Source organism: Solea solea, chromosome 12 (genome assembly GCF_958295425.1).
Source record: "Solea solea chromosome 12, fSolSol10.1, whole genome shotgun sequence".
In the NCBI taxonomy this organism is placed as follows: domain Eukaryota; kingdom Metazoa; phylum Chordata; class Actinopteri; order Pleuronectiformes; family Soleidae; genus Solea; species Solea solea.
This window is the reverse complement of record NC_081145.1, coordinates 27,014,529-27,038,455: the sequence shown is the minus strand read 5'-3', so window position 1 is coordinate 27,038,455 and position 23,927 is coordinate 27,014,529. Positions and strand designations below refer to the sequence as shown.

At 43.6% G+C, this 23,927-nt stretch overlaps 1 protein-coding gene across 3 annotated transcripts in view; it reads left to right on the top strand.

Annotated features, from left to right (window-relative positions):
- znf423 (zinc finger protein 423) overlaps window positions 1-23,927 on the top strand; it is a 168,225-nt gene that overhangs the window by 44,554 nt on the left and 99,744 nt on the right. For all 3 annotated transcript variants that reach the window (XM_058645028.1, XM_058645027.1, XM_058645026.1), the window contains exon 3: window positions 917-1,111. In XM_058645028.1, the coding sequence (XP_058501011.1) occupies window positions 917-1,111 (195 nt within the window). The remainder of the gene's footprint in view (window positions 1-916; window positions 1,112-23,927) is intronic.

The window sequence follows — 23,927 nt, the reverse complement described above, 5'->3', positions numbered from 1 at the left end:
TCTCTAATCTCACTCTGAACTCACGTGTGTCTTTATTTCCTCTCATTTAATTAGACGAGTAATAATCACATCGTTTTTTTATCTTCATGTTCAGGAATGTGACGCTGAGCTGTTTTTAGAGGCGGGGCTCAAAATATGGGTTTGGTGATGTGTTGTCGTGGTTCATCGATACGTCATGGGCAGATTAACAGATTAAGACGCTCTGAAGCAAACAGTCCCTGCCAGATTAAGTGTGTGTAACTTCCAGGTGCAATAAATAAATAAGAGGATTGAACTTCACACACGTGTTTTATAGGCGCTTAGAAAAAGTGAAAATTCAAGCATGTTTGTGGTCCATCATATATGTAAACACACACACACACACACACACACACACACACACACACACACACACACACTTATACAGCTCACTACATTATCATTGTATCGTGATCATAGACCAGGTATCACGTACTGTATCATGAGATACTCTGTGATTCCCAGCCCTGTCCTCTTCTTTTCTCTCCTGTATCCTCACATCCTCTTTCCTCACATCTTGTTTCCTCTCCTCTCTCCTCTCCTCTCTCCTCTCCTCTGTCCTCTGTGTCTTCAGTGTCAGTCTTATTGGATCCTCAGCGTTTATAATGTGATAATAAGGTGTGAAAATGGAGACACAATGGAGCAGTGAGGATTGGGCCGACACAGTCTTCCACTGGTCTGTGCCTCACACTCTGCCAGGACACACACACACGCACACACACACACACACACACGCACACACACACACACACACACACACACACACACTCAGTCATTACTGAAATGAAACTGAAAGATGATGAAAATGTCATATCTGGAGGGAAAAAAAAGGAGAATCCTAAAATTGCCAGAATGAAACCATGATAGATGACGTGTGTGTGTGTGTGTGTGTCCTCAGATGTCCCGGCGTCTGACAGAGAGACGGCGTCCAAAGAGAACCAGAGCACGGGCGGCGAGGACGGCGAACAGGACGAGCACGACGACCGCGACGACGACCTGGACGACGAGTCCATCTTCACCTGCGACAACTGTCAGCACGACTTTGACTGTCTCGCCGAACTCACCGAACACAGAACCAACCACTGCCCGGCCGGTAAGAGTGTGTGTGTGTGTGTGTGTGTGTGTGTAACACATCTGTGTGGTCATCTCTGAGGGAGTTAACTGCTCAAGGGCTCTATAGCACCGCCCCCTAAGGAAAAATTCAGAGTTCTACCCAATTTCCCGAAACTTGGTGGGAAGATGTCATAGACCAAGACGAACAAAAATGTCCACCGTAACCATGGCGTCAACTCAACAGGAAGTTGGCCATTTTGAATTTCGTCACCCATTGTAAATGAGCATCGTAAATATTTGAATATTTTTGAATTTTTTTGATATTTTGTCTAAAGCAGCGGTGTCAAACATACGTCCCGTGGGCCTGTTCTGGCATGAATTTGTTAAAATATAACGTTTATTGAATGAGTGACTGAATGTTGTTTGCCTCTGTAGATCCACTGTGATCTAAACGTTGTTATGCATCAAGCGTTTGCATAATAGTTGTGTTTTGTTGTTGTATGCGACCCCTGAAAGCCCCTAAGATGAGTTTGACAGCCCCTGTTGTAACGGCTCACACATTAATGGGAAACATTAATGAAGATATTTTATTTTTTGTATTATTTTATATAGTTTGAAGATAAAAAAAGTGCAGTGTCAGCAGTGTTGTGTGTTTTTTTTTCTTCAGCTTTGAGATGAAACAAACGCTGCACTTACTGAGTCACACACACGCCTTAAAGGTTCCTCTGTGACTGAATACCTATAGCTCCTGGTTTCAGTTGTTCCCACAGGGACAGACATGTGCGCACACGCACGCACACACACACACACACACACACACACACACACACACAGACACACACAGACATGCACAAAGCCGTTATTAGTACTGGTGTAATTAATGGAGGGGCTAAAAGAAACGTGGCGGGGGCGTCTGGTTCCTACAGATTAATCCAAACGCTCGCTTAACGAGCCAATACACACACACACGTTCATGCACACACACACACACACTTGCTAAGAGGCAGTGTGTGTGTGTGTGTGTGTGTGTGTGCTTTTGATCAGGGATGTAGAAAGAGTGAGGGAGGGTTTTGTTTAAAGAGAGTGTGTAACAGAGATGATAAGACTCCCGCCTCTGCAGCCACTTCTTCACCCGCTGACCTGACACAAATCCACAATCCTGCACTCGCTCGCTAAATAAAAGGAGGAGAAAATATGTCTTTTTTTATTATTCTGAAAAAGAAGAGGAAACAAAAAAAGAGAGAATAGACGTCCGTGTCCTCCTGATGACTTTTATATGTTAAAATGTGTTTAAAATGTTGGAAAATCACTGATACATTGAGATCATTACACCAAGATTTATATTTAAATATAATTATTATATATTGGAATAGAATCAAATCCCAAAGAATTGAACAAAATCAACATAAATACGTTAAAAATGGCGTATCTCGTGGGTTTTTAACTGCGGTTACCATGGTAATTAAAACTGATACAGTAACCTTCACTGTTTGGGAATGTTACCGTAGTTATAACAACAAGTTTAAAGCAGGATAAACAACACATGTGTCGTAATAATAATAACATTTGATCACATTTTATTCTCCATAGAAATACAGTTTTATATCTGCGTTAACATTAGCATTATTTAAAATGGAAACAGATAATTGAAGACAGTTCAAATAAATGGAAAGTATTTCATATACGTTGATAATTTAAGAATTTAATAAAAAGAAACTGCAGTAGAAATACAAAAAAAGTACTTTTTACTTATTTTTACGGGCTGCAACTAACGATTATTCTCATCATGGATTAATCTGTCGATTCTAATCTCTATGAATTCTGTCCACAAATCAAAGCAATTCTATTTGAATGATTTCTTTGTTTTATGGAAAGGAAACCAGAAATCCAAAATGTGATTAATTGTTGATCAAAATAGTTGACAGGTAATTACGTAATCCATTAATAACCGATGAATGGAATAATTGTTTGAGCTCACATGTCTATTTATTGACAGAATATGGGACATTAGCATAACATCGCCTGGAAATCAATCATTTTCTTTACTTTGAATGCTTTTTTGTTGTTTTCTGCTTCTCAAACACTTTTGTTTTCACATGAAATGATGTGCAGTTCATAATAAAGGCTAAATGAATCTATAAATGCCAAAAACAGACGGAAATAAAACTTAAATAAGTAAATATTTCTCTTTTTTTTTTTTGCTACTGTAAAGCAGTAAAACCTTCATCTTTTACTTTGTTTTTTTTACCACTTTTCTGACTGATATAGTTGACAATCAATGAATAATGGAATTATCAGGGCGTGTTAGTCTGAGCTGAGCCATCATTTACCACACGACACTCGTGTTTACTGTGGTTTGGTTTGTTCTCTCTCTCCTTTAACTTCAAGTGAACACACACACACAGACACACACACACAGACACACACAGACACACACACAGACAGACACACACAGACTCATGTACTTGTTCACGCTGTGTCACATTCATTGCTCGGTTCACACTGCCAAAAGTGCAGAGCTGCTATCAGAGCGCGGGATGTGGCCTGTGATTTCAGCGCAGGAGTCTGGGGAGGGCGACATGTTGCTGAGCGAGAAGGTCGAGGGAGAGGGGGGAGGGGGTGAGGGGGGGGAGGAAAGTGGGGGGAGGCGAGGGAGCACAGAAGAAAGAAATGAAATGAAATGATAAAACATGTTTTTTTCCCTGGAGACAGAGTGGTTGAGATTGCAGAGTAATCCCCACAGTTTGGCTGGATGCGTGTTCTCTTGTATGCAGTGTGTCTGTGTGTGTGTGTGTGTGTGTGGGGGGGGGGGGGTTGTTGTTAGGACCACAGCTCTCTGGTTATTATTGAGGGGGGAGGAGAAATTAAAAACATGGAGTTAAAAAAAACAAAAGTCACACACACACACACACGCACACACACTCTGTCGACTGGGGATAAACACACACCACTCAAGATCTGCATGAGAGACTTCATGTGTTCATGTGTTCATGTGTTCATGCCTTTCGTGGCTTATTGATGCATCAGTCGTGATGTTAGCTTTCCGTTAGCTTTCCGTAGCATGAAAAACAAACAAATGAAGATTAAATTCATGACGAAACATGAGTCAGATTAAAACGTCTGTAACTAATGACTCTTTTTACATTATTAATCTACCTGTTGTTTATTTTCTACATTAATCCATCAGTTGTTAGGAAAACAATGTTTTGGTTTCACATAAGTAAGTCCTTTTCAACAATAATCTGACGTAAATAATATTCTGACGCAAATAAATACCTTCCAACAATAATCTGACGTAAATAATAATCTGACGCAAATAAATACCTTCCAACAATAATCTGAAATAAGTAAATACTTTTCAACAATAATCTGACATAAATAAATACTTTTCAACAATAATCTGACATAAGTAATTACTTTTCAACAATAATCTGACATAAGTAAATACTTTTCAAAAATAATCTGACATAAGTAAATATTTTCCAACCATAATCTGACATAAATAACAATAATCTGACATAAGTAAATACTTTCCAACAATAATCTGAAATAAAATTAATACTTTTCAACAATAATCTGACATAAATTAATACTTTTCAACAATAATCTGACATAAATAACAATAATCTGACATAAGTAATTTAAAATAAATTTCAGCTTCTTAAATGTGAATATGTCCTGGTTTTATTTGCTGTCATACAACAAAGAGAACATCGTCAACGGTTTTATGGACAAACGATTACTCGATCAATCCACAAACCCCCCCCCCCAAAAAAAATCAATCATTGTCAATCCCACACCTCAGAATGCCAGTAAAGCGTTGTTACCGTCACAGTGGAGCAAAGAAACCAGAACATCTGGCAGTTTCCACATAAAGAATTCACTCAAACTTATCACAGTTGATTAATTTGGTTAATCATCAAGTAATGGCTGCAGCCCGACACGACACTTTGCAATTAGGAACGTGAAAGGAAGGAAGTCCTGCACCTTATATCGTCTCTAACGCAAGACACACAACGACCTCACAACCGCTCAAACCACACAGCTACACTCACTCATCCCATCGTCTGTGCCCTCGGCGCTAAATCTCCTAACGTTTCCTGGAGTCGCGCAGGTTCACAGGTGGTGTCTCGTGACCCGTGTCCCCCCACAGAACCTGCACGGTGTGGAACCCGCATTTAGTGAGCGCTGAAATGGCTGCCCCCGATAGCCCCCGATATGCTCACGATATACTGTTGTTGCAAACGGCTCCCGGGTTAGCAGCTCGCTATGGCCGTAACGCCGAATGGGTCCCAGGTGCGAGAGTGAAGCACCGAGTAATTCAGTGCCACTCTAGCAGAAGGCCTATAAAGAGGGGCCATTCATTTGAGTGGAAATTGAACAAACACACGTACAGTGGTCGAGATCAATGACACATGAATGTGTGAGTGTGAGTGTATAGCCACACACTCACACACACACACACACATCTGCATAATGTAATGCCACATTAATGTGCATGAGCTGGAATGCTGCTGGTTGTGTGTATGTGAGATGATGTGCCACAGTGACACCGGGGTTAATTGTGTTTCACTGCAGCTGTGTGTGTGTGTGTGTGTGTGTGTGTATTTAAGGTCGTTTTCACACCTAATAGTCTCCGCTGGACTCGGTTGCGATTGGGGGGGTTGCGACATTCAGCCGGTCCGAGTTTGCTTTCACACTTCAGTGAAACGAACCGAACCTTTTGAATGACTCATCTGATGTTTCAATGCAGGGCAACAATTGCTCACAGGAAAATTGGAGCTGTTTGTTGGAAGGAACAGGTGCTGCTGTTCCCTGCACCAAGCAGCTCCAAATTTCCTGGACGTAATCTAGAAAAGTAACACACTGCGTTAAAAGATTTATACCAGATAACTCACCTTAGCTTTGTAGAGGACATCAGAAGACAGCATTGCTTCTCTCTCTCTGGACAAAACCAGGTCATAGATACTGTCCTGTTTTAGTAAATACCCTGCGGTCAACAGGGGGCGATAAAGTGGAGACTTTGCGACGATACGTCAGACTGACGGTGTGTTTACATGCACAGTTTAATGGAGCTGAGGCTGTAGTCTGACTAAGGCGGGCAATCAGTCAATTTGCCGCATACATGGGGGGATTTATTGGCCGTGTACGTCTGACTCCGCCCCCCCAGTAAGGTGCTGCTGTATCTCTCTATAAACTAGTGCATAATGAATCAGTTTCCTGTTGACCTTTACTTGCTGTGTTGTCCAAAGAAAGACGCCGCCGCTGCAGTTTGTACGTCGTCTCCTTCTACTTCTGGGTCAAAGACCTGAAAGGACAATTTGGTGCAAGTCCGACTCCAGTCCGACTATGCGTATACATGCTGGAGTAATCAGACTATGAATCACATTATCCAGGTACGTTAGTCCAACTAAGACGAGCTCGATTTTTAGACAAAAAACCGACTTATTGTCTTAGTCTGACTAAAATTGGACTTTTAACGTGCACGTAAACACACTGACTGTGGTGTTGTTTCCTGGTTGTACTTATGGTTGCACTTGTGCTGCCACTCATACTGTTGTGAACATGAACATGTCAAGAACCCCCACGAGGAATTCAGTTTCAGATCTTGTCCAAAAACCTTTGAGTCTGACTCATGAGTGAGTCTCAGGTCAAAGTTACCGTGACCCAGTAAAAAAACCCACATTTTTTTTATCCCAGTATTCTCAGCTTCACTTAGACGTCGTAATGTGGCCACTTTTTCAACTCCATAACTCAGGTTTTTTGACAGGTTGATGATGGAGGAAGAGGCAGTTTTTTTTTTTTTGCTGTCGTCCTGCAGGTAATGGTCTGTGTCGTGACCATAGAGGCTCTTTGTTATTTAAACGTACACACACTGTACATATATATATATGTATATATATATATATATATACTGTGTGACACCTGTGATGCGGCGATGCTCGTCTGCTACATGTGGCTTTGTGTGTGTGTGTGTGTGTGAGCGAGACACAGTGTTGGGGGGGAAAGTGTCGATGGGTCTCAGTAGGAGTCGGAATGTGGAGCAGAGGCTCCCTGTGGAGCGAGATAGGAAAAAAAAAATCTCCTACAGATCAAATGGAGAACATTCTCTGGCCCTGATGCTGCCACACACACACACACACACACACAAACACACACACAGACACAGTTTTGTTTAGATCTTCCAACAAACTCACAGTATTTTAAAACATGGTGAAGGTGTTGAACTCTTAAACAAAGAGAGCAGTTATGAGATGTGAATAAATCAGTCCTCACTTTTATTCGTATTCTTTTGGAGTAACATGTTTGTACAGACACTCAGTGTCAAGTGCAGTTTAGCTGCTATACTGTGTATATATATATATATATATATATATATATATATATATATATATACAGTGTATATATATATATATATATACAGTGTATATATATGACCCTTTAAATTGTGTGACATTAAATATTAAGTGAATAATAAATGGCGTATGTGTTTAAATGAACCTGATTTATTCATGTGTCACTAAGTGAAAGATTTTTCCACGCTTTTATTTTTTTTATTTTTAGTTATCCATAAGACAAATTCAACTACATTTGATACAATTTTACTTATATGTATTACTTTTGTTATGTCATGCATAAAGAAAATACTCAAATATACCCAAATGGGCTTACAAGACACCTTTATTTAAACATACAGATGTACAGATAGATTTATTTTTTTGACCTCTTACAAAACACTTGACAGTTACAAATGCGATACGATACAATACATGATACACAATACATGGTCCACGATACCAATAATATTCCGTAAAAACTATAAATAAAGGGTATGATACATCACGATACGATGCGATACATGTTACGATACACAATACGATACGCAATACAATACCAGTAATATTCCGTAAGTCCTCCGTAAAAAAGGGTAGGACTCACAGGATACAATACGACACACGGTACATGGTCAACAATACCAATAATATCGCGATACACAACGGTTCTGTGATAGAAATACAAAATAATACTATTTCTCTATATTGTACATACATATTAAGACCGTCAGTCTTTCCCGAAATGAAGTGCAAACTAATTTATAATGACTCATAATTTGTTCAGTTAATTCAAACCCGTAAAAATAATCACTCATTAATGTCAATTTGCACATCGTTAAAACACATAATGATGATACATATATTGCACGAGGATATTACACAGTGTCCACACTCACTCGCTCACGAGATTGTTAATGATGTCAGCAAAGGCCGAGAGAGAGAGACAGAGAGAGAGAGAGAGAGAGGGCAGTGATGTGAAGGGAGTCAAGCTGTCAGTCAAGGCGAGGAGTGGGGGGGGCGGAGCCTGGCTCTGTCAGTGACAAATAGCAAGTCATTAACCCAGCGAGTCGCTTCTTAGACGAGGTGAGACGGTGTGGGTGGAGACAGGTTCAGAGAAAAGTGAGCAGAATCCTCTCTGAAGGTATTTGTGAGGTCTCTGTTAATTGAGCACATACATCTGCTCTCTCGTCTCTCAGTGGGGGGAGAGATTACTGTGGGGGGGGGGGAGTCTGAAGGGAGACGGTGAAGGAAAGGGGGGAGGAGAAAACGAGGGGGGAGCTCGATGAAAGTTAGAAAACGCAGAGAGGAACGAAGTGAAGGCGGCGTCTGTTAGCACCGGGGCCTTTGGGTGACTGGTTTGTGTCCCGCGGGACGTTCTGTTCTCCCCACCACCACCGCGCTCTCACCGTCTGTCGCAAACCCGCTGTCACACACACACACACACACACACACACACACACACACACACCTCGCCGTGTCTGTCGTCAGCATGGCAGCTGAGTCCTGTGAGGCCAAGACTCTTCTTATTAAAACCACAGATCACTTTGTGGAAGAGAGGGAGCGACGGAGGAAGGAAGGAAGGAAGGAAGGAAGGAAGGAAGGAAGGAAGGAGGAGTGTAATCTGAAACAAAATTACAGACGCCCTCCTGCACTCTGACACTCACACACCTACTCTCTGTGTGTGTATATATATATATATATATACACATATGTGTATATATATATATATAAACAGTACATATAAATACAATGTACTTACTTGAGTCACTTTCTACATGGAGTTTGCATGTGTGTGCGCGACAGTTTCTTCCCACAGTCCAAAAACATGCACGATGAGGTCATGATGTCACTTGGACACTCGACTGTAACTTGACCGTAGGTGTGAGCGTGTGAGTGTGAGTGAGAGAGTGAACGTCTCATAAAGCAGTAGCAGATGAGTCTTTAGTGTTTTTCACACATTCAGATTCAGCCTGACACGACACTGACACGTGCAATAATCTTAAATCCATCGCTCTGGGGTTTATGTTGCCGTTAATGTCTGAATGTGACAGAAATCTGCAGAATCAAGTATGTAAATCATTTAAATATCAGAGTAAATACCACAGTCATTTCCTTCTGTCCTCTCCTCCTCATCGCCATGTGCCCCTCTTTCCTTTTTCTGCCCCTTGTACTCCACACTTCCCTCCCTCCTTCTCTCCCTCCCTCCCTCCCTCCCTCCCTCCCTTCCACCCGTCTCTGTACCCGGGGGTGGCCTGAAGATTCCTGTGCTAAGCCCTTGGCACACAGACAAGTGCACACACACACACACACACACGGAGACACAGAGACACAGAGACACAGCTGGCTGCCGCTCAGGTTTTCCACGGAGAGAGACAGAGAGAGAGAGAGAGAGAGAAGCCCGGCACCAGAGGAGAGGAGGAGGAGGAGGAGGAGGGGATGGAGAAGAAGTGGAGGGGGGTACAACATGCAGAGAGGGAGAGGGAGGGATGGAGGGATGACAGGGGAGGGGGGGTTGTTGTGAAGTCATTTTTCATCACAGGGTTCATTTTTCACTGCAGAGTTCTCCCACTCTCCCGACGTCGCTCCATTCCTCTTTATCTGTCCTCTCCTCCTCCCGTTCCCTTCCCTTGATCCCGCTTTGTCTCTCTTTATCTTCCCCCCTTTTCTTTCTTTCTCTTTCTCCCGCCACCACCTCCCCCACCTCTGTTTCTCCTGCCTAAACTCTTTCGATCCTCTCTCTGTCTTCCCTCTCTCCCTCTCCCTCTCTCCCTCTCTCTCTCTTTCAGCCTAGTTTCTCCTTTATGAAATATGGATGGGAGCAGTTTTGGGCGCGCTGAGAGGTTTGCATTCAGAGGGAGGGAGGGAGGGAGGGAGTGAAGGGAGGGAGGGAGGGAGGGATGGAACTTGGGAACTGGTAAAAGGAAGGAGGAAAGGGAAGAGGAGAGAGGAGAGGAGGGGAGGAGGGGAGGGAGCTGGTGTCTCAGCAGACGTGCCTTGTGCATGCACCTAAACACCTCACTGAGCAATCTGTCAACATGTCAGCAACACATGTTTGGTAAAAAAAAAAAAAAAGGGGGGGGGGGGAGAAAGATAGAGAGGTTTGAAGAGAAGAGGAGAGGAGAAAAAAAACCCTCTCCTCTTCTCCTCCTCCAGTGGGAGTAATGGCTCCCACCAGGACTCTGGAAATGCTTTGAATTCAGCAGAATTCTATTGCGGGGTCCTCCCCCGGGGGGAGGGGGGGGGGGGCGTCTTTTTTACAATGCCTGCATCTCAGAAATTTGAGCCCGAGGACCCCTGGGGGCGTCCTTTCATAATGCCTGAAAATGTAGGGTTATATTGTGTGCTCTTCCCCATGGGGCTTTTATTAATACCTGTATTCACTGCCGCTGGAAATTACACAGGCGATGCTGCGGGGGCCCGCGCTCGCTCCAGGACCAGGGAGAAAGACTCCGCGGGGACCTCCCTCTCTCTCTCTCTCTCTCTCTCTCTCTCTCTCTCACCTCCTCCTCCTCTCCTTTCTCTTCCCTTCTTTCCTCCTCTCCTCTCCTACTTTGACTCCCTTTCCCCCTTTTTTTTTCCCTTCCTTACTTAATGCAAGAGTGAAAAAGGAGAATTTGCCAAAGGACACACACACAGAGTGTGTCTGTGTATCTGTGTGTGTGTGTGTGTGTGTGTGTGTGTGTGTGTGTGTGTGTGTGTTGGCACCAGCGAACCCTCTTGTCTTTTCAGTGCTACTTTGCTCGGAGGAAAAGAAACACTCGATTAAAAATGTAACTTCCTCTCTCATCTTCTCTCTGTCTCTGTGTGTCCTTGTGTCCTTGTGTGCTTGTGTGTGTGTGTGTGTGTGTGTGTGTGTGTGTGGAGCCTTAATCTATAGTCCAGTACAGTGTGTGTTCATTGGTATTCTGGGTTGTTGTTTTTTTGCGGCTTCTCTCTGTTTGTGTTTCACTGATTCAAATATTGACACAGTCAGATTATAGAAATGTACATTTACATATCTGCTGAATAAATCACGTCGTCTGTTAGATTTCAGATGTGGAAGCTGACGTGGACGTCGGTGTTCCTGCGACGACAAGTGCTGCTTATTGTCGTGTTTCTTTAATGTTTTTAGAATAAAAAAAAAGCATCTTTAACCCTTTAATGCCTCAAAATGTCTGTCAGGACTTATGTTAACCATTAACTAAGTGCTTTTGCCCATTTTTTTCCAGAATAACTTTCAATATCTGGCAGTTATTTACAATTGACTGCATGTTAAAATAGAGTATTACACTTTAAAATGAAGAAAAACACTGTAGTCGTCCACGAACACCAGATTTTTGTGTATGTACAGTCTGTTTTTCCAACTTCGCCGGCTTCCTGCGACAGCGTGAGTAAAGTTACCGTGATTGACCACACGTTGGCTTTGACAGAAAACACGTTTCAGCGTTTTATGACATTTCTTGGACCCAATGATGACTCGATGAGTCGAGAAAATAATCCTTAGTTACAGCCCTAAATATCACATTAAGTGATTTCCAGATTCATGAAACTCACATCGATACGTTCTCGCGCGCGTCGTCGTCGTCGACAGCGACAGAAACAATGAGCGCTGCAGGTGTGACGGCACAAATCTCTTATTTCTCACTTATTCTCACACACGCTGCAAAAGAAAATGACACTAAACTTTTTTCCTGCAGCTCTTTCTTACGCGATCATTCAAAGTCACTGTTTGACGTCATTCTAAAGACTCGTGTGACTGCAGAACAGGTGTACCTAATAAAGTGGCTGATGAGTGTGTGTGTGTGTGTGTGTGTGTGTGTGTGTGTGTGTGTGTGTGTGCACAGGCCAGATAGAGTCGTCATGGGGCCACGATGTGGGGGCTTATTCTGTCTGTCTGTCTGTCTGTGTGTGTGTGTGTGGGGGGGGGGGGGGGTTCTGGATAATGAGGAACAGGCCATTCCCTTAGATTCCTGCACCCCTGCCAACCACCAGGACCCCCAGAGCCTGACTGAACCCACCAACCCCCCCCCCCCCCTTCAACACCTGGTTCTTTTCTCTTTTTTTCCGTCGTCTTCGTCGTCTTCTTCGTCTTCTTCGTCTTCTTCTTCGTCGTCTCTCTCTTCCCGAGTGGAACGTGCCACCTCCCTCCATTTGACACACCTTCCCTCGTTCTTTCACCACACACTGCCCTCTCTTCCTCCCTCCGTCTCACCCATCTCTCTCTCTCTCTCTCTGCCACTAAGGCACATCGCTCCCTGTTCATGCCTCCCCCTTCACAATGTCTGCCTCCCTCCCTCCCTCCCTCTTTTCTCTCCCTTCCTGCTGTGTCTTCAAAACTCATAACTGACCACATCCCTTCCTTTCACCCTCTCTCCCTCTCCCTTCCCCCCATTCCCTCCCTTCATATTCTCCCCATCTTCTCTGTTCCCTGTGGAGCTGGCCCCAAAGCTCTGATCCCTTCCTCCATGCCCCCAAACTCCCCCACTGTGCCCTCCCAAGACTCTCTCTCTCACACACACACACACACACACACCCTGTGGCGACTGGCCCCAGAGCAGCCCCGTTTGTCTCCCTCCCTCTGTTTTTCCACTCTTTCTTTCTTTCTTTCTTTCTTTCTTTCTTTCTCTTTCACACCATGTTTGATTCTTTACAGTTGTAATTCACTTTAATTCAATTTATTTTTTTTTAAATGAACTAAACATTATTCGCTGTGAGTGACTCACTGACGTACGTCTGTCACGTCTTTTTTTGAGCGACGTGGTCGGTCGGTGTGAAGCTGCGTGCGGCAGACGGCTTCAAAAGACAAAAGTCCTTTAAAAGGACAGTTATGAGTCACATGTCGTCTGAGTAGAGTTGTATAAATACAGCTGTTTGGACGTTGTTTGGGATAAAAGACAACCTAACCAGAAAAAGCTAGAAAATTCTACATTTTGTGTATATTTTCCTCGACGAGTGTCTTGTTTTAGTCCGAGTTAATCTTGAAAACATGCAAAAACATTTCAAATGATCAAACTGGACCAGAGTTGCACCTTTACTTGTATGTTTGTGTATTATTATCAACACATTTTGCTATGATGTGACGTGTTTTTGATCCAGAACAGTGTTTTTAACGCGTCGTTGTATTAAAAAAAAACTATAATTCCAAACATTTTCCAGAAGTTCTAAGATAAGAATGAAGCCTTGAAGTAAACTTTGCCCCATTTATAACTCATAATCACAATAATGTCAAAAACAATAATTATAATCACCATTTCTGTCCATTACCAAGATAGACATACAGTTAGTGAGGTTTTATACATGTAAATATCCTTGTATAAGAATATGAATAATATTTTAACCCTGAATCTATGTTATAATCAAAATTAAGAGGACAGTTTTTAATATCGCAGTCTGAGTTTGACCTGCAGTACCTGCACTGGCCACAAGTCGGTCACTGCCCACACTGCTGTAAACGACACGATGGAACAGATGTATGTTAAGTTAAGTTAAGTGTATAAAATGACTTAACTGTATTCTTAGTGGAGTAGAAAGACATCCAGGTGCGCACACACACACACACACACACACACACACACACACACACACACACACACACACACACACACACATTTTCTCAGTCACAGACAGTGGTGGCAAAGGCCAGTGTACCACAGGGAGACGGCCTATAATAGCTTTAACCCAGCGCTCAGGTGTGACTCGCCTTTGTCCAGCCAAATGTCAGAGAAAAGCACAACTCCAGGGAGAGAGGGAGAGAGGGAGAGAGGGAGAGAGAGAGAGGGAGAGAGGGAAGGACGGGGCCGAGTGGAGACGACGATCAAGGGAGAGTAAGTTATAGAGAATAAGAGAGAGAGCGAGAGGAAAGGAAGGAAGGAAAAGCGGAGTGAGACGTTCAGTAGCTTTTCCATCAGTGATCGTTCCTGGTTCTTGTTTTTAATGACCTGCTCTGACGAGGTTCCAAGTGAACGGAGCTAAAACATGACGTCACCAGACTGAGAGCGTCGTCACTGGAAGAGTCAACAACGTCCCACTGTTCAAAAAGACTTAAAACTCCTCCTTATACTTCATAAACATAGTTGTGTTTGTCTTGTGCTGCTGTGTGATCACCACGTTCTCTACCTGAAGTTTCTTGTATTTAAATCTAAATAAATAAATAAACGAGTATTTATGAAGAGACATGTAACATGGTGGCAGTTTTGCGTGGGGGCGGGGCCTCGTGGTTGTACTGTTGGGGGCTGGGATCCCTGCTCTGTTCTCTCTCCTCGCCTCAAGAGCTCCCTCAGGGGCAGTAGGACCAACTCTGCCAGCCTCTCTCTCTCTCTCTCTCTCTCTCATTTACCCCCACCCCAGTGGTGAACACACACATGCACACTCACTGACGTCAGCTGCTCCGGGCCTTCTCCCCTGGGTGCTACCACAACCCTTTGTTTCCCCTCCCTCCCTCCATCCTCCCTCCCTCCCTCCCTCTCCATCCCTTCTCCCTGTCCTTTGTCCCTGGAAATAGCTGTCCTGCTTTACTGCCTGATTGGAATTCAGTGCACTATGGGAAGTCACAGGGGACGGCCATTGTCAAGTGTGTGTGTGCAGGTATGTGTTGATGTGAGTGTTTCTGGAACATGATTATTTAGTGTCCAGGAAGCGCAGTCACGGGATTATCTGACTACGTTTCTATTTCTCAACCACCATCAAATCAACAGCATCAAAGTCTCAGTGCGTGAGAGTAAAGTGGGGTTAGAACAGCGTACGAGGTGCATTCAATGACCCTAGTAAATTTAATTAATAGTCTTTTTTCTTCTAGGTTATAGTCGTGATTTTCTGCTTTGAGACTTTTACTCGTGACTTAAAACCACTTAACGCAATAATTTGCGTTAAGTGCGTTAATAATTTGAGCTTTTCTTCACTTTTTCTTGGTGGAAAGTCGATTTTTCCGTCATAAACACCGACCTTGTCGAGACCAGCCGTCCTCACGCACGGTCAGTAAAACCTGGTCCTAATGAGGCAGAACCTCATTTCTTGAAGGAACTGGTTCAGATTTGTGGAATTGTGGTTGAGGTTGAGGTTTAGGCGTGAACTGCTTATGTTAACGTGATGATAACCCTTTGTTTACACTGATGAAATGAATGGAGGTCAATGTAGTGTCCTGAGAAGAATAGATGTACAAGTTTGTGTGTGTGTGTGTGTGTGTTCATGTGTTCATGCTTCTGCTCACAGCGTGAATCCTTGAATTGGGGTTAAGGAACAAGAGAATTCCTCCCTCGTATTCCCTGCTTTCCTCCCTCTCCTCTTTGTCTCTCTCTCTCTCTCTCTCTCACCAGTGCGAGTTGGATGTCTTGAAATATTAACCAATCTGCTCTTCATTTTTTTTCAAATATGATAGAAAACACACTGCTAAATAAATAAGTCAGGAGCGAGTCCTGCCGAGGAAGCGCCGCAGCGAGACGGAGGCCTCTCGTCTAAACAACAACACAAACAACAACAATGAAGAAAGGGAACGATGGGGGAGGAAGGGAAGGGAAGGGGGAGGGGGGGACAACTCATGGGTGTCTGCCCATCCATGGTTTCTCCCTCTCTCTTCACTTTAAACTTTTATAAGTGAATCATTTTCACACATACAATTAGTGACAGTGAATTTGACGCGTCCTTACGACACACAGTTGTCAGCGCTTTGCTGCACACAGCGAGAGGCATCGGGGATTGGGTACCTTGCTCAGGGGCACCCCAGCCCGCGATCCCACCCGGCAATCCCCCGGTTACAAGCCCAGTTCCTTAATGTATGTCATCGTGTGTATATAGCGTCACATTTATGCCTCTGTTTTCATTCACGCTGCGGTCATTGAACATTAACTTCCTAAAATACAACTCCTGGGTTTGCAGTGTGGACGTGTGAAAGCAGCGTGAACCTCCTTTTCTACAAAAACACATCAATTCTGCCTAAGTAAAGTGGACTGGAATGCTGTCCACACGAGCCTGGCATTTTCAAAGCTTTAAAACACGACAGGTTGCTTTTTAGATTGAGAACTCTGGGGCAGCGTTTTAGTCTGGATGGCAGAAAGCTTATTTTTTTCTTTGGCCGCAACTTCAGTTGTGAAAAATAGCTCTGTCCACATTTACATTCACTTTCACTTTGAGACAAGTTCACCTTTAACTTCCACTCTTAATAGATGTGAACATTAACCTTCTGAAATACAACTCCTGGGTTGCAGTGTGGATGTGTGAAAGCAGCATGAACCTCCTTTTCTACATCTACACAGCTCCATTGTCATTAAAAAACACATCAATTGTGCCTCAGCAAAGCTGTCCACACGAGCCTGGCATTTTCAAAGCCTGGGAACAGAAAAGTTTGAAAACACGACGTGTCACGTTGTAGTTTGAAAACTCTGGTCTGGATGGACAGAGAGTGGAGTTATCAGCACTCACTTCCTGATCGCTTTTCCTCGGCTGTCCACGTTTACTTTCACTTTCACTTTGGTCTCACAGCAGAAATCCCTGCTCCTGATGTTTGATGTGAAACGGTCACATGATAGACATTTTCAGGTGTGTGTTAGTGTGGATTCTTGAGCTGAAACCCTCGTCATTTTAAGAAATGAAAATGTAATCGTCTGGTATGTGGCTCATGCACTGGTGCTCTCTTGGTTCACGGGACAGTGTTTGTTGGGTCTGGGGCTGAATTAGGTGCTGGAATGATGGGAATGATGGTGGCGGGGGGGTGTGGGGGTGGGGGGGGGGGGGGGGGGGGGGTGGGCGGGGGGGGGGGGATTGGGTGTCTGGATATGTGTTCCCCCCTCGTCGGCTGCCAAAGCCGTGCGGCCTGCAAATGAGCAGATAAAATTCTCTGTGTGCGAATCTGAGTCAAGAAGTGCTCGGGCTTGTGTACAGAGATTTGTGTGCGTTTGGAGAGTGTGTGGATATTTGGTGTGTGTGTGTGTGTGTGTGTGTGGGTGGGTGTTTACCCTGGGAGAATAGGGAGTGTGTGTGTGTGTGGGGGGGGGGGCAGTGACAGCTGCAGAGGGGAGACTGTTTACTGACTGATAAGGGGAGGGGCTTCACATCAGAGACACGATGAGAAGACGAATAATTCTGCTGTGCAACTTACACAGAAGCTCATAGGAGAGAGGGAGTGAGGGAGGGAGGGAGGAAGGAAGTGAAGGAAAGATAGATAGGGCCGTGGGCTGCCCTTTGACCCCCCCGCACAGTGTTAAAATAACACCAGATCAGATTAGGATCAAAATCCACTCTGGAATTGTGTTGAATTTAAAGTTTTTGTTGTTAATTTGACAGTAAAATAGATCATTTTTAAACAATTTCACAATCAATGCAACTCTGGATTTGGACCTAATCTGATCTGGTGTTGAATTGACTTTTCTGGCATAAACAGGGACCAGTATCATCCTCACGGAGACTAAAACCTGGTCCTCATGAGTCAGAACTCAGCTTCTGAGGAACTCAGCCTCAAAATGTCCGTCTTGACTTATTTTAACCAGAAAAAGGCCAGAAAATGAAGTGTTTTTCCAGAATAACCTTCAATATCTGAGCGTTATTTACAATTGACTGCGTGTTAAAATACTGTTTTAACAATTTAAAGTGAAAAAAACACGATCACCAGATTGTGTGTGTTAAACTTGAAATGTGACCAGTATCAAACATATTTAAAATAACATTTGTTAATAACAGTTTTTGTCTTAATATCCGTCACGTCCACAGCGTCTCAAACACCTCTCCATTAAAGCCGGCTGCAGCCGTGTAATGTGTTTTCCCTCCTCTTTCCTGATGTAATAATAGCCCCACTAGTCCTTAATTATTCATATTATAGTAATACAATCCAAGTTAACGGTTCAAACATTAGTACATAATAAAACTCCCGAGGCTTCGCTTTTAATTTAATTCCTGCGTTTAAATTAATTTTTGGGGCATGCTTGTGCTTTTAGCTCGCTTCTCCGCAGAGGGGCGGGGGCTGGGGAGGGGGAGGGATGGATTGTGGGAGACGGAGAGAACGAGAGACAGAGAGAGAGAGAGAGAGATGCTGAGGGAGATGGATCGTGTGCAGGTGAGAGAACAGACATACAGGTGTTTGTGCAGGAGGGGGCGACGCTGAGAGGGCGACAGGCAGGAAGAAGACAGACAGAGGGAGGGAGGGAGGGATGAGAAATGTTCTTCATGCAGAGAAATCAGCGCTGGAATCACTGCTGAAGACCTGAATCCACCTGATTTCATCAAATACTGAGATTATTCAGTTATCATGCTTGTTTTGCTTGGTTTAGATGTCACAAAACTAATGCTGCAAACTGTTTACACTTTCTCTCTCTGACCTGGTGCTTCAGTCAAACATAAACCACTGACAGCAAAGACGTGACAGTAACAGTGTAACCGTACAGTCTGACACCAGGATCATCAATGTCAGGTTTCCTTTATTAACCGCTGTCCGACTGTGACAGAGTTCTCTCGTCTGTGTCACGTTGTTTCCACGTCACCGCGGGAATCTCCACGCAGACGAGTTCACCTATCACGACGGGTAATAATCATCACTTTACTGACACTTAAGGTCAAGTTAAGTTAAGTTAAGAGACAATAAGATTAACATTTAAGTCCAGGCTTTTGGACAAAGAAAGGAGGAGCAAGATTGGTGTTATTTTGTCTATTTATACGTGTGTGTGTGTGTGTGTGTGTGGGTAGGTGTGGAATGGAGTCATGATTTGAGGGGAAAAACACACACAGACACACACACACACACACACACAGAGACACACACACACACACACACACAGAGACACACACACACAGACAGACTCACACACAGCATGGTGGATGTAGGCTGTAATTACAGGACCCCCTGTCCTCTCTTTCTGTCTTTCTCCCTCTCTGCCCTGCTGACCTCTCCCCTCCTTTGATCTGTTTCATGTCACCCCCCCTCTCTCTCTCTCTCTCTCTCTCTCTCTCTCTCACACACACATGTTCACACACACACACATGTTCACACACACACACACACACACACATGTTCACACACACTCACACACACACACACAGCTCTTTGTTGCAGCCAGTGTGTGGTCTTTAATTCACACAGGAGCCTCTTTTTCTGGATGGTTTATTTTGAAACCTCTGCTTTCTCCACTGTCACGTTGAACTTGATACGCGGGGATTATAATCCCGGTGTAAGTGATGTTCTTGTGTGTGTGTGTGTGTGTGTGTGTATTTTAGGTATTAGCTATTTGTATTCCCCTAAGAAAAAGGCTGGCAGTTAGTAAAGAGGGGAAGGATAAATATGTTGGAGGATTATCTTTATTACTGCACGTGGTGACTTTTCCATCAGTGAGTGTTGTTGTGTGAGCTGTTGGATAAATATAGAAATATGAACTCCATTCTTTATTTAGAAGTGTTTCAGAAATCATTCCATCATAAACATTTAGCCACGTTAGCCTTTGATTTACGAACCACGTGCGTCTCGTCCAATTCGTCATTTTGTAAAATGTGCTGACATGTCCACATGGTGGATCAGTGGTAGGGCGAGTTGTCTTTCAACTGGAAGGTTGTTGGTTCAATTCCGGGCTCTGCTAAGTCTCTGTGTCCTTGAGCAAAGACTATGTTGCAGTGTGTGTGTGTGTGAGTGAGACTAGGAAAGCTCTATATAAATACAGACCATAATACCAACTCTTCTTCTTCTTCTGATTTTATTTGGTAGTAACGAGTAACAAAGAGAGTTAGTGTAAAAGTCAAAGTTGCTTAATTACTTAATTACCACAGTAATCATAATGTGAACGACTTCCTGTCACAGTCGGTGCAATAATCTTCCGTCTCATATTTATTAATCCACGCTTTCTCTTTAATCTCTGTTTGTACCCTTTACTTCTTTCTTTCTTTCTTTCTTTCTTTCTTTCTTTCTTTCTTTCTTTCTTTCTCCCTCTCATTGTGTCTCCTTCACCTCTCTACCTTTATCCTCCTTTTCTCTTCCCTCTGTTCTCAAACCTCTGCTGGCGATATTGTCTTCCTCAGAGGAGCGAAAGGTTTTTATACACGTGTAATTATTATTATGCAGCACACACACACACACTCTCTGTGTGTCTATTATGGTCTGGATTTCTAATCTTAAAAGACAAAACTATATACAGTACTTCTGATTTCTGCTGTCACATGTCATTCACTTATTTTTAACAATTGCTGTTGAATTTAGACTCAAAAAGCAAGTGATTAAATCAACAAACTGTTGTACACATGCTTCTCAGTGTCCACAACGAAAGAAACTGCAATTTTTCAAAAGAGATAAAACGTGTGTCAAAAATCTTTCACTTTAGATGATTGATCGTTCGACAGACGGCACAAAAAAGTCAATTTCTCGATGATTTCTATACATTATTGTCATAAAAATGAGAGTTCAGACAAGAGGTGGAGCAATGTTTGCCATTTCAGTTGCATCTTTGTTTTCAGAAACTTTATTAAGTCAGTAAAACTTCACTTTTTATAGTGTTTTGCTGACCTATTTCATGTATTTATACTTCATTTCTAATCAGAATACTGTATACAATTGCATTGCAGTGCAGACGTACAATATAGATTGGAAAGATGAACCATTTGAGTTTTATTTATAATTGTTTGCATTATTTCTTATCAATAAACAGTTATTTTTAATCAAATAGAGGAAACTCAGTGTCAATTATTGGTCATAATAGAAACAACCACGTTGGTTGACCTCTGTGGCAAAATTCCAATATCTTTGTTGTTGAATGGTTTAAATGCCTTCAGATGAAAGGGACAGACAGTCCTGCAGAGCATGTGACGTTAGATACACAGATATCATAGAAATATGTTGAGTTATTAGGTTGTTGTGTGTTCTTGTCATAAAAAGTCATAAAAATTGCTTTTACAGTAACAGATATTAAGAAATAATAAAGATATTCAAATGACCGTAAATGAAAGTCACCTGCACACGTGGAATTTCTGAACGTCATCCTGAATCCTCTTCATCCTGTTTTATCAGTGTTTGTTTGTGTCACTGCTCGTTCATTTATTTTGGAATAAAGAGTGTGTGTGTGTGTGTGTGTGTGCATTCTCTCTCTCTCTCTCCGTCTCTCCCTCTCTCTCTCTCCATCTTTGGTGCCGTCTGTGCCTCTAATCCCTGAGTGTGTCACTAATGGCAGGTCCAGGTGTTCTGCTCTGCTCTGCTCCTCCCGTGGGGACTTCCTCTTCACTGTGTGTGTGTGTGTGTGTGTGTGTGTGTGTGTGTGTGTCTTCCTCTCATGGGGGGTTTAGGAGTTGTGAGTATGGGGGGCTGTTCAGGATCTCGTCCTCCAGAAGGGAAGGGAGTGAAGGGGAGCAGTGGGCAGGAGGTACCCGCCTCTCGCAGCTTGCTCCTGGGCCTCCCCTGGGTCCAGGACCCCCCTCTACCGTCCTCTCCTGGGACTCCAGGAGCCTGATTGCCCCTCTCTTGACTCCCCCTCTCCCCTCTTTTTTCTCCCCCCTGTCTCCTCTCAGCTTTGCCTGTTGGCAGCTTATATATCCTGGCACTGCTTCTGTTTTTGTGTGTTTTTATGCACTTTTATTCCTCTAATTCCACGTCATCATTAAAGCTGCAGTGCGTAACTTCTGGTCATTGTTGGTCTGCGTGATCAGAATCAACGCTACGACATTAGCTTTGTTGTTTATTTGAAAACAGGCTCAGTTGGACTTGACTGAGGGAGCGTTTGTGTGTATCCAGCAGCAGCACAGGGGTGGGCGGAGACAAAAAGTGTTTATCCCGCTGATGAAAACAAGCTTTTCGTGGACGCTTCTTTGTCTTTTCTGTCAACCTCTCGCTTTACTAGCGCAGTGTTGCTGTTGCCTCCGTCTGTCCTTGATGTAAATCCAATCACTTCCTGTGTGCAGCGCGAGATCTAAACACAGCTATACTGAGACATTAAAAGTTACGTACTACGGTTTTAATATCGCTCATATAAGTGTTTAAATGAGCACAGAACGCTGCAAATCAAGGATTTAAAGGGACAATATTTTCATTTGAAACTACTTTGACTTACTGTGCACACTGTTACACACTATTTGCGCTAATTTCACATCAGCGTTAAAGCTGCAGTGTGTAACTTTTGCCTATTTTCGTTGTTCTGCAACGTGATTCGCTTCGTCCTTTATTTGAAAACAGGCTCCGTCAAACAGACCTGACTGAGGGAGCGCTTGCGTGTATCCAGCAGCAGCAGCACAGGGGTGGGCGGAGACAAAATGCACACTTTTGATATAATTCGTTAGTGTTTAAATGAGCACAAAAAGCTGCAATTTAAGGATTTAAAGGGACAAAATTGGATAATATTTTAATTTTAAACTATTTTGACTCACTGTGCACACTGTTACACACTATTTGCAGACTCCGTCAAACACGTCTGACCGAGGGAGCGTTTGTGTGTTTACAGCAGCAGCACACGGGTGGGCGGAGACTAAAAGTTACGTACTACAGCTTTAATAAGTGTTCAAATGAGCAGAGAACGCTGCAAATGAAAGTCTGAACAAACGTGGACCGTGTCCTCGTGGCGTCCTCACGGACAACAGGAAACAGTTCATGTCTGTGTAACAGTGTGTTGTTGATGTTTTGAGCAGCAGGCTCCAGCTGCCGACATCACTTATTCAAAGGTCCCTCATGTTTGGTACAGGTGAAAGCAGGAGGATGTTGTGTGTTTGTCTCTGTGCGTGTGCGTGTGTGCGCACACTTGTCTCAGATCAATCACGTCCATTTGCGGCGGATGCAGTTTTGTTGTGAATGATGAACGCACACACACGCACACACACGCACGCGCTCCTATACGAGGGTTCCCGCTAAATGCTAATTATCCGTTATTATTCACCGGGCGGCACTAAAGGAAAAACAACTGGGCTGTTGTTATTCATCACCGCGTGTGCATTATTACAGTTTTGTGGCCATTTCAGGGCCTACTTATGTGCATAGGTGCACTTTTGTGCGAACGTGTCTACGTGTACTTATATCTGCTGCCTCTTTAGGACCTTGTCAGGACCGGTGGACCAAAAAAAACCCGGTCCTAACGAGGCAGATGAACCTCGTTACTGAGGAAGTTCAGGGCTAAGATTTGAACTGTGGCTCTAGGGTAAGGTTTATGGTTTGGTGTTTCTCGTCTCGTGAGCTCTCCATCAAACCTCCGTCTTATAAATAGATGATATAGCTTCCGGCACACGCGCGCCATTGTGTGTGAGTGCATATGTGTGCGTTGGCATGGTGTTGTTGTTTGTCCAACACTCTGCCCGACAGCTGGTTCTCATTTCTGAACGAAACAAACAAACAGACAGACAGACAGACAGACAGACAGGAAAAAAACAGTTAAGTATAGAACCACGAGGAGGTGTCGCGCTCTCTGGACGGAGGTAAAGAAAGGATGATGATGATGTTTATACTGATTAAAAGGAAGGTGGTAGAGATGAAAACAGGGACGAGTAAGAGGAAGCAGATGCCAGTCGTCCTCCACCACATGGTGTGTGTGTGTGTGTGTGTGTGTGTGTGTGTGTGTGTGTGTGTGTGTGTGTGTGTGTGTGTGTGTGTGTGTGTGTGTGTGTGGA